Genomic DNA, 11,151 nt, shown 5'->3' on the forward strand with positions numbered 1-11,151 from the left:
CTTGGTATGAACACTTGTGGAAATGTGTAATTTCAGGGTACTATGTGAGCCATAAACAGAGTCTATTTCACAGGTGGAATTTTTAAAAAAAGACTTTCACTCAGGTTAACATGTGTTTTAAAACAGCGTAAGTGTTTCTATCCAACCAAAAGACTTTTACAAGGGTTTCCAATTACAGGTAATCTAAAATAATCTTACTTAAACCACTACGCGGTGTCCAAAACGACTGACTCCAACATTTCCTTACACTTTAACAGTAACTCGTTTTCCTTAGGTTCCAGCTAATTGTAGCTTTGGGCTAAACAAGTGACAGTGGCCATTACTGTACTGGTCCAGTATAAAATAAATGATGGGGTTATGCCCCTACGGGCGAAAATATTTTAAGAACCGAGTTAATTGAACCCAAGTTATAGCATTAAGGTCCAATTCTAAACAGTGCCAGAGCCAGAGCCTAACAGGAAAAACTTTGTGCTTACTGCCCCACCTGGCGGTCAATTTCAGAAAACAAGCCAATTCAGAGGCAGGGAGACGAAATTGTGTAAAAATGTTCCTGTAAATATGAAAAACAAAATAAATGTTACACTACAGGTTTTCCTCACCTCTGGCAATATATAATATATGCCAAATTAATCACACTTTTTACTTTACTAGGAATTAAGAGGTTAAGTATTAGCCAAGTCCTTCTAATAAATACTACTGTGTGATCACCTCTATAAAAGAAAAGGCCTTGGTAGTATTTGTGTTAATGCAATGCCAAGGAGGAAGTGCATCAACAATGATCTTAAAGAAGCAACTGTTTCTCCCCTTCATTCTGGTAAGGGTTATAAATTCATCATTATACATTAGAAGGATTAGTCACTAGTGGGAAAACACTCAAAACAACTGACAGTCTTCCCAGGAGTGGACGCCACAGCAAATTCACCCATCAAGGTTGGACTGTGCAATGCTCAGGAAAGCTGAAAAAACCCAAAAATCTAAATTTAGGATTCTAAAGGTCTGATGTGTGACTTATAGTGACATGTAAAAACTCTTTCACATGACTACTGAGCCCACAAATTCAATAGTAGCTCCACAGCAGGGTACCAATTACCACAAGAGTAATACACCATTCACTAACATTTCATACAATCGCCTTTTATTTCATATTGAGATGAACTAATATATTTGAAAATCAACAGAAGTCTGTGCAAATGCCACAGTACAGAGAAAGAAAGATGTCCTTAGTGTGAACGAGATCTGCTGGAGCAAAAGTAGAGACAGAGAAGGAAAATGGAAGTAATGAAAAGCAAGAAAAATAAACCTTGTGGGTGATCAACTCTGCCAAAACACAACAGTCTCATCTTTCTTAACCATTTTTATCTAAAGCTCATGAAGTTTGGTGTTTCCCAAAACAATGACATTTTTCCTAGGACTATGTTGTCTCACAAAGTGTCTTAAAGACTTGACAACCTTACATGTACAGCATCCCCCAAACACCCAAATGTACCTTACAAGTGATAACCCAGCCATATCAAGCAGTGATTATATTTAATGTCATTGTTACAACTCTCTTTTCTCAGCTTCACATTTGTAAAAACACTCATACTGGAAAATTAAGACAAGAAAAACAATCAGATTAATAGAGGCAATAGTTCTAAAAGAAGTCTTAAATTCTGATGTAACAACACATGAAGCCCTTCAGTTACTCGTCTTCCAATTTTATACCTTGGGCATACAATTTTCATCCATCTCTTATGTGTCTCAAAGCAAGGAGCTTGTTTAAGACCTGAAAAAATTGAACATAAAATTATGTAACTGGACATCCAATTGGGAAATGATTTGTGAGAATACATTTAAGGATGAATGTAAGGGTGGAGTGAAACAAGCTTTAAAAAAGTCACCATGCCCGGCTGAAGACATGATACATGTGAACAGGGGAAGGGGAAAAAAAGACTTGAACCAAATTTATGTCGGCCAAGTTGCAATGCTAGCATTTCTGCAGAGCCTAAAAGAGAGGCCACTGTAATTTAACAGTGAACAGCACTGACATCATTCATTATGCTCGTCTGCAGTTTTTATAGTTTGACCCAACTGTACAAAGGGATAAGACACACAGACAGGATCTGCCTTCTTCGCTTTAATGACATTTTAATTCAAGGGGGGGGGAGGAAATAAATAAAAAACAAAACATTGGAAACAGGACTGGAGGTGAGGTTTGGCTGAATGTCAGACTGACGAGATTCAGTCTGAAACCTCAGACTGCCAGCTACAATGCTCCACAGCCTTCAAACCACTAAAAAATAAAAAAATTAAAAAAAAAAAAATAAAAAGGTACAACTTCACCAAATCACTGAACTTCACAGTTATCTGCAGGCAACCGCATTAGCATGTTTTGCTGCAATGCTGATTTTGTGATGCAAGCTGAATTGGGCAGCCAGTCAAGCTTAACACACACTTTTTAACTGCTATTTGACTATTTGCAGACTATCTTGCATGTAAAGGGTATGAAAATGACACCATAAAGCTGTAAATTGCACTGTAATTCTATGCAATTATGTACAAAGTTGCCTTGACTGTTTTTATCCGTTGCTACTGTGTTTGATGGTCGGGTGCAGTGTTAAGTATCAGACGTCTGACTGCAGCTTCACCTGCTCCACTCTGAAGATCAGTTCCTGTGTCCGTTCATTTACAGAAACAGTAACATTCAAATTAATGTAGAGGCCCAAATCATCCCATGTATACACAGGCTTGCCAAAATATGAGCACAGTGAGATAAAACAAGAATAAACAGGACAGCACACAGAATTCCATCCCTCTAATATGGCTTATCACTTCCCTGTCAACATCACATCTCATTCCATCAACCGTTTCAATTTATCACATGGGGCGAAGGTCTGCAGACTACAGGCTGTTTTTGCCATTTATTAAGAAGCAAAGAACCCAATTCTATATTTCAGTGTTAAAAAAAAAAAAAAAAGGGAAAATTTGAGTCCAGACACAAGGCTGACCGTTTTCTCGTAGCTTCAAAGGCGTGCTCAGAATCACTCCTTCTGAGCCACAGATAAACATTTTCACTTAGGAGGAATTCAATTTGGTTGGCTACATTTATGTGGGTTTTTTGTTTTTGTTTTTTTATTTTGAAGGTGTGGTGACACAGGAAGTTTCATTATGTTGATAAAACAACATTAAAAACAACCTATTTTAATATTTATTTTGAATTCAAAACTATTAAATGGAATTACACATGTAACATCATACTCATTTTTGTAGCTCTGTAGTTTCCCCAATAATATAATAATAACAATCTGTAATTTTCTTAAATATCTTTAGGAAAGTAGAGGTAACTCTTAATTCTTAGCAGTTCACCCTAATCAGCGTTTAGTCTTAATGTTTGGCCTGTTTTCACAGGAAGAATCATAGAGGCCGAAGGAGGGTGTGAATATAACCTCATGGACTTTTGCTCTTCTAATCTAAAGTGATTTAAAAAAAAAACAAAAAAAAAAACACCATGGTTCACAGTCTCAGCTAGTTGTAATTTCTCACTGAAATTACAAGCTTATGATTATGATTATGAGTGCAAACGTATTTTTCCAAAGTACGGTTTCAGTTTGTCATCATTGCTAAACAATTCATTTGCTTCAAATGACTAATCAAAAAGGACAGGAGGGAAATTGCAAATTCAATGATTTGATTGTTTCCACAATAGCATGCAACAGCAACAGCAATGACTGGCAGCACAATCAGTGAACTGATGACCTTTAGGTGTAAATGAAGTTCATGTTTATTTAGATGAAATAATTTAGCTGCTATCAACAACCCTAGAAAACGATTCACCATGAGTCAGGTCTGGAAGTATAAATTTAGAGATGGTAATGCTACAAGTCCAAAGGATGTGACTGTGAGACCTGTGCCATGTTGACTACTGACCAGGACAGCAGTCCTCTGTTTGTGGAATCATTTGTCCTCATGGACCAGTGCCAGAGTTACAACAATTATAAAACTTAAAATCGGTAACTCATAAATCAATGTGATTTTCTTTAAATACCACATTTCTAATGGTGCAAATGGATAAAAGAAGCGCAGACAATGACCACCCTCCCTTCATTGTAGGCACCCAGATAACAGAACAGCACTTGCTCACACATTTGTAGCATAATTTCAGAATCTTGAATGCAGAAGTGTAAACAGGTTAGGATCAGGAAAGAAATAAAATCAGCTTGCAAAACAAGAAAATCATCCACAGATCTGTGTGAGCGTAACACCACCAACATGTCTTGTTAGTCCAAAAAAGTTAAATTTTTGTTGAATTAAATAAGTGAATAGACTATTGGGGGGGGGGGGGGGGGGGCACTGACAAGAAAAGAAAAGGAAAAAAAAAAAAAAGGAGGGTGGGTGGGGTTAATGTGGTTTGTACTTCTGCTTGTGATTCCAGAGAGGTATCGGGTGGCAAGTTAACCTGGTCTGGAATTTTTCTTTCACCTGGCACTTTTTCAAATCTTGATGTTTGGTAACACAGTTCATCAGCAGGACAGACCCGCAGCAGCTTCTTTCCTGTGGTCCAGCAGTTGGTGCTGAGTAACATGCTTTTCATGCTTCCTCCGTTCCACACCTGGTTCTATATTTGGAACCAGTGAACCCAAAGCTAATCTGACTTAGTGCTTCTCAATTTGACGCGCCACAGTCTTTCATCGAGAATCAGGAACTCAAACCCAGCCTCTGTCACGGACAGCTTTCCCCACAGCGAAAAACAAAAGAATGAATATGGCTGCTCTGTAAAACTTACAAAAAAAGAATATCATACACCCATTTCATTATTTATTTAGAAAGCAAAAAAAAAGAAAAAGACACACGAAGCAGTGAACAGATTTCTGCAAGCTGGGATTAAGTCTGGAAAAGAAAGAATTTTTGTGACTTTCTTTCGTTTGTATGCAGGAGCGAGTCAAGAATTTAGTGTTCAGTCTGCCCAACTACACTGAGCATTTACAACCATCGTGTCTCAACTGAAAGCACTGTACAGTCTTTTGGGCTTCACAATGATGCTGACAGAGTTTGAGTGTGCACAGCTGTTTGTATACACTGGTCAAAGGGGTGTGTGTGTGTGTGTGTGTGTGTGTGTGTGTGTGTGTGTATGCCTAATAGCTGTCACTGAATAAACCTGTATACTAGTCAGGAACTCTGAACACACCAGTATACTTGCCAGTGACCTCAAACAGAGCGTGCATATCTGTACACTTGTGTTCTGTTTGCTATGATCTTGAAGGTGCATCCTCAAAGCTGATGATGCTGGACTCTGGGTGCTGCACTCCACCCGAGGAAGGTGCTCCGCCACTTTGTGACATCAATGATGAGGAGGTGGAGGAGAGGGAGGCACTGATGGCTCCCCCTGCTGTTCTTGGTGTGGAGGAGGGCTCACGTCCGCCTGGTAGGAGCGGCTGTGTGTCGGTTCTGACCTCGTCGTCATCGTCGTCTTCCTCGTCATCCATGCTGGGCCAAGCAGACTGGTCCTCTACGCGTTTTAGACGCTCGTTCAGAGCTTTCAGGGCCAGTTGTCTACAAGGATGAGACGAAGAGAAATGCTTTGCTTCAATGATTTCAGGGCTCAAAACACTAAACTACTGACATAATAAAAAGACGTGAGTAATGTGTCTCTATGGGATTCTTGTAGGAATTTCATACGTACACACTGAGAGTCTTTAATGATAAAGACTAAAAAGCTGATAATGTTGAACAATATTTAAATTCACCAAAATAAAAAATACATATAAAAAACGAGCAACATCTACCAAGTGGGCCCCTCGGGGAGTTCAAATAACTTGGCTTCAAGTATCTGACACAAGTTTTTGTGTGAGGCAACATCAGACTCAACCCAAACACTGCTTTTCTAATTGTAAAATAAAATGTGACTATTTGAATGGTGCCAAAAGAACAGAAACATTATGTTTGCACTAGTCTAATCAGAATTACATCCATTTTAACTGCGTGTAATTCTGATTAGACTACTTCATACTGCACTAATCTCACCTTTTGTCTCAAACACATCAGGGAGTCAGTGGAAACGAAATACTAGAAATTAAGATTACATCATTGTGCAATTAAAGCCTCCCAACAATTGTGACGCTGAACATTAAGAGAAACACAGAACCTGACAGGAAAAGCACCAATAGAGCTTTTCACATGCGTCAACTCATTTTACCAAAGTTGGTGGTTAAGTCAAAAACTACCGCAAACGTACAAAACTACTGCTGACTCTTTGCTCTTCATTTCCTCCATGGTGCATTACCTCTTATAGTAGTTGTGCCGAGGTGTGACGTAATTAACAAAGAATAAAGTCACACTAAATTGAGTAGATTGGCTGCTGTCGTGACACCCAATCAAGCTTTTTGAGTCAAGATCGGACATGTCAAACTGAATCCATCCATTCCTAGTTATGACAAATCAATACTTACTAGAGCTACCTCACCAAATTCTCTGTTGTCTTTTAGGATTTCTTTTTTTAAGTAGAAGTACCTAAATCTAGCAGTGAAAAAAGTTGCAAATGTATAATTCACAATTGTTTCACATCAACAAACATATAATCTAAAGTGGTAACAGTAACTTGTTTTAAGATATCTGTGCTTACACACAGACGTCACTGAACACACTGGCAGACTTTGCTATTCTAGACAAAACACACATGTCACACCCAGTCTTTTCTTTGGTTAACTACATGGCTACTAACAACTACTGTAATATTGTAAAAAATTAAATAAATAACTGTATCATGTTAATGATACACAAGTGTTTAAATTAATATGCAATTCTTATTTTGTACATTTTTTACAGTTACGATTATGGTCTCTTCCCTTACTTTGTAAATTTGCCAAACATGACACCAAACACACACAATAAAGTATATTTTGTAGCTATCCCATTAACAATGTATTATTAATGAATGTGTATTGAGAGTCTGACATTTTAAGAGCCATAACTCAAACGTTCTCTTTTAATAGAACGGCATTAGAATGCCATTAGGAACCTATTCGCACCATTTATTTAATTATGCAGGGACTGTTGGAGTGTGGCCTTAACGTGGGCATTTTAGACCATAATTTGAAATATAAATAGATGAAGGCAAAAATAACATTTTATACAACACTTTACTGAGACAAACTGAGGCTGGTTGTATTCAATGCTTCAATTTCAGTTTAGTGTATGAGGACATATGTTTACAGATGTAAATATTTAACTCCTTCTTGTTTGCGCTCACTCACCTCCTCCTTTCTGCATCCTGTGGGTCTGTCCCAGGTAAGCTGATGGTGATGGAGGAGGGCGCTCCCACGTCGTATCTCTTTACCATCTTCCTGCACACCTTCATCTTCACCAGGGCAGAGTGGACGAGCCCTGCCAGCAGTCCCACAGCTGGCTGCACTGCCTCTGGGAAGAAACTTGCGAAGGCAAAGTGGTCTGACATGTCGCCGCGGCCCCGGCTGTGCCTCTGGTAGAAGCGCAGGTAGACCCATCCGGACAGTGCACCATAACTGTATGAAGCCAGGGGAGCGGAGCTGTCAAGCAATCCAGACAGGCGCAATAAAGCCAGGAAGAGGAGGACCAAAGCTGGTGCTGCTTTGAGTCTCACCTGAAAGGAACAAAAAGACTTCAGTTCTGGTGGCCAAAATCATCGAGGAAGCTACCATTTTATAAAAACTTGTTGGCTTGCAGTTCTCACAATCTCTTTAAGTGAGTTAGATTTAGGAATGGGGAAAACCAACTGGTTAGATGCCGGGTAACAGGCAGAAGTCACAGTCCAAGTGTTTCAACAAATGTTTCAACAAAGTTCCTAACCTGGTCAATTGAGACCAAGAGATTTGAGAAGTGACCCAGTTTCACTCAAACTGGCAACAAGCACAAAAAGCAAAAATGAGGGCAAACTAAGGCAGAATGGCCAAGACGTTTCAGAAACTTATTGGGAACATGCCACTAAAGTGTGTCTCAGCAAGAAAAACTAAAACCTTATCTGGACACAGCTGCTCTGCAGACGAGCAGGAAACTAAACCCTAAAATGTAAATTAAAAGACTGCACTATAATCCAAATGTCGAAGAAAATCGAACACAGGCCAACTGGAGAAAACGCTGAACACTTCAGTCTGTAAACTACATGTGCTTACACAGTGACAACTTATGACCATATAATCCCATTAAGAGCAAAAACTGGTGACAAAATGACACTTGGATGAATGAAACCTCTGAAAGCGTTTCACGTTTTGCAACATGATTTTTAAATTAATATACAGATGGTAGAAATATGACAATTAAAAAAAGTTATGTCTCTCCTCCAGCATAAACTACAAACAGACCACTTTTACAGACTTTGGGAAGACGACTTACAAGTGTTACAGTTAAGGCAATAAATCTGTGATATCTAGCTGACAGAAATCTATGTTTTGTTTTGTTTTTATTTATCACTTGATACAAACCCAGCCCTGTGACAGACTGGTGACCTGTTATGGTCAGTCACCTCACACCCCTGAGTTTGAAAAGTTGAAGTGGATGGATGAATTGATAAAGTCCAAATAACAGACCTCTGTAAAAGACCTCTGAGGAGGGGGTGCCAAAACTTCTCTATACAGGAAAAAAGGTAAAACACCAAATCCCCATATAATGCAAAAATAACGCAATAGATAAAAAGAATTGTTTTGTGTGTGTGTTGGGGCGGGGGGGTCGTTTATTTTAAACACAATTACAGATACAATCTCATCAAGACTTATCCTGTGTTTGTTCAGACTGTGAAAAGTTGCTGAGTACTTTTTAGCCAACAGTACATCCAAGAAACACCTGAATTTTGCATTATAAAACCACAAATGATTACACATATCATACAAAGCCAGCGATTTTACACTGTACTCCACCATATACATTTGGTTTTATTCTTCAATATATGCACTCCTATCAAAACCAGAAATTCCAACTTTCATCCAGTCTAAAAAAGTGATTTTGAGACACTAAATCTTACATATCTACTAATAATTAATTACTGCTGCACATCTAATGGCAAAGCAAGCAGTCTGCAGGTAATACTCCTAAGCTTGTATTAATCCAGATAATAATTAATAATAATAATAATTCAACATTGACTGGTGTTATATTGATCTGTCACGTCCAAAAAAACAGAGTTTATGCACATATTCTAGAGACCAGTGGTTAGCTTTCCATTGTTATTTGTGCAGTTGTTAGGGTACATACTCAGTTCATCTTTACGCCTTTTTACCCCACCCTCTCTTATTAATTATGCTCACCTGTGGCACTCTGAGCACTGTAGTATCCCCCATGGTCTGCTTCAGCGCCACCAGGACACCTCCCAGGAATCCGGCTGCTCCATGGACACGCACAGCAAACAGGAAGTCCAGGTCAAAGGTAGCCACATAGGTGAGGAGGTAGGAGAAGCCTGCTAACAGGCCTGCAGACACGTTAACCACTGCGAAAAAGATCAGGAGCTCCAGAGCACCCCACAAAGGCTCCAGCAGGCGCCCACAGGCCATTACTGTCCCCACATTGGCTGCCACACCCCAGACGTGCTGCTCCACCACTCCATGGGTTACCAGCGTCCACACCCAAAAGTTGGGTGGAAAAAGGTAGCCCGGGGTCACCCCCAATGCGTATGGAGTGTTGACAGCCCATGAAAGCAGGTACAGCAGTACTACTAGAGCACTTATAGCTTTTACTACTACACTGGTGCTGGCAAGGGCAGCCAGGAAGTGCTGTCGTGCCACAGGCAGGTAACGATTCATTGTGGTCAGTTATGAAGAAGGTCCTCTTTGAGCAACTCTGCCCAAAAGAGTTAAAAAAGCAGAACTAGTTGCCTGTTGTTGTAGCAGTTCTTGAATAATGGAGAGGTCAATGATGCCAAGCAAAACAGGAGACACCCGTGGGTCCTGACAGCATCAAAATCCACACTCCTCTGTGAGCCTTCATCCGGATAATGTCTGTGAAGTGGGCATAGGCAGCTTTAGTAATCAATACAGTTAGCTTCTACTCTTCCTACAAACGTTTGTTAGCAATTGTATTAAAACTCATTAAGGGAGTTTGAAGCGTTACAGCTCATCTACCCTTCAAAAGGAACAGTACAGTGGAAAACAAGCAAAACCGCTGATTCTTACAGTTTAACAAAGTAACAAACTTCGGGCTTCAGTAGATAACCTTAGCTGGGGCATTTTAATCAAGCTGGCGACCTTCAGTCGGTGTAGACAAAAGTAGGGCAAGCTTACAAATCACCACCAGTTACCAGACAGGTGCTAGGGGCCAAATATGCCAACAATAAGAGAAGCAAAATAGCCAAGTAGTAATTTCTTAAGAGCAGTCTGGCTGAGCTAGCTTGTAAACACTGATAGCTAAGGCTAGCTAGCTGTCAAACTGAGAGTGTTTCCAAGTACTTTACTTTATGTCCACTGAAGATCAGAAGAGGTTTCGTGTGAGTGTAAAACAGAACAGCTAGGGCCAGTAAAACCTGGTCGATGAAAAAGCCCACCGAGCCCCAGTTCTTAGTCCTCTCGGCCCGGGCTAGCCTGAGGGTTTCCCGTCGCTAGCAACAGGCCCTCAAAACAATATTAAAGACGTTCCCGGACCAGCGTCAGCTCTCATACAGTTCATAGTCTTTCTCATACGACCCTAGCTTCATTGGTTTATTTTAATGTTCTTCTCTCCTTTCAAAGCAGGTTGCCAGACAAAATTATGTTACCTTTCCAGGCACTTCTCCTCCCAGAAAACACCACACAGCGAACTGACCTGCGCTGTCTGCCACCGTCATCAACAATCGGTGAAAAAACGCCGTCGCGTAACTTCCGGACAGCATAGCACTCTGGGATACTGAGTTTTTACACAATCATTTCCGTAAAACGAGTCTGTAAATGATGACTTTCGTTTGCCTACGGTGAAAACTATTTCATTTAGTTTACATTTACTTATATACGCTATTTAATTTGCACTATATTTTAAGTTAAATATTTCACTTTTTTTATCCTGCCTTTATAGTACTTTTACTTTAACCCTTTGAGGTTCACACCAAGAAAATTGCAATTAAAAATAATTTCTTTTGCATTTTTCTATTCATTTAGAACAACAGTAACAAAGTTTAGATTTTTTTTTCAAACAACTCCATAGTTTTTTAAACTTGGGCCTCAACCAAACGACTGAGATTTT

At 39.6% G+C, this 11,151-nt stretch overlaps 1 protein-coding gene across 2 annotated transcripts; it reads right to left on the bottom strand.

The window, feature by feature from the left end:
• Positions 1–1,118: 1,118 nt before the first annotated feature.
• Positions 1,119–10,779, bottom strand: tmem115 (transmembrane protein 115). Of its 2 annotated transcripts, none has more exons than XM_085260192.1 (4): positions 10,691–10,779; positions 9,252–9,938; positions 7,230–7,594; positions 1,119–5,529 (listed from the first exon to the last, which is right to left on the bottom strand). In XM_085260192.1, the coding sequence occupies exons 2-4, from the start codon at positions 9,741–9,743 to the stop codon at positions 5,226–5,228; spliced, it is 1,161 nt and encodes a 386-aa protein (XP_085116318.1). In that variant the 5' UTR covers positions 9,744–9,938; positions 10,691–10,779; the 3' UTR covers positions 1,119–5,225. The 2 variants fall into 2 exon arrangements, with proteins under 2 accessions (XP_085116318.1, XP_085116319.1); XM_085260193.1 differs by lacking the exon at positions 10,691–10,779 and adding an exon at positions 10,391–10,586.
• Positions 10,780–11,151: the final 372 nt, after the last annotated feature.

Source organism: Mchenga conophoros, linkage group LG20 (genome assembly GCF_057382185.1).
Source record: "Mchenga conophoros isolate Kocher_MC1m ecotype Shallow Benthic linkage group LG20, M_conophoros_male_GT1.1, whole genome shotgun sequence".
In the NCBI taxonomy this organism is placed as follows: Eukaryota; Metazoa; Chordata; class Actinopteri; order Cichliformes; family Cichlidae; genus Mchenga; species Mchenga conophoros.

What these genes read in the sequence shown, in the direction of transcription:
- tmem115 (XM_085260192.1), bottom strand. Translation starts at nt 9,743, where the DNA reads ATGAATCGTTACCTGCCTGTGGCACGACAGCACTTCCTGGCTGCCCTT. An exon ending in CAGTGCTCAGAGTGCCACAG is followed by an intron (nt 7,595 to 9,251) that starts GTGAGCATAATT and finishes TGTTCCTTTCAG; the next exon opens with GTGAGACTCAAAGCAGCACC. An exon ending in CAGGATGCAGAAAGGAGGAG is followed by an intron (nt 5,530 to 7,229) that starts GTGAGTGAGCGC and finishes TCATCCTTGTAG; the next exon opens with ACAACTGGCCCTGAAAGCTC.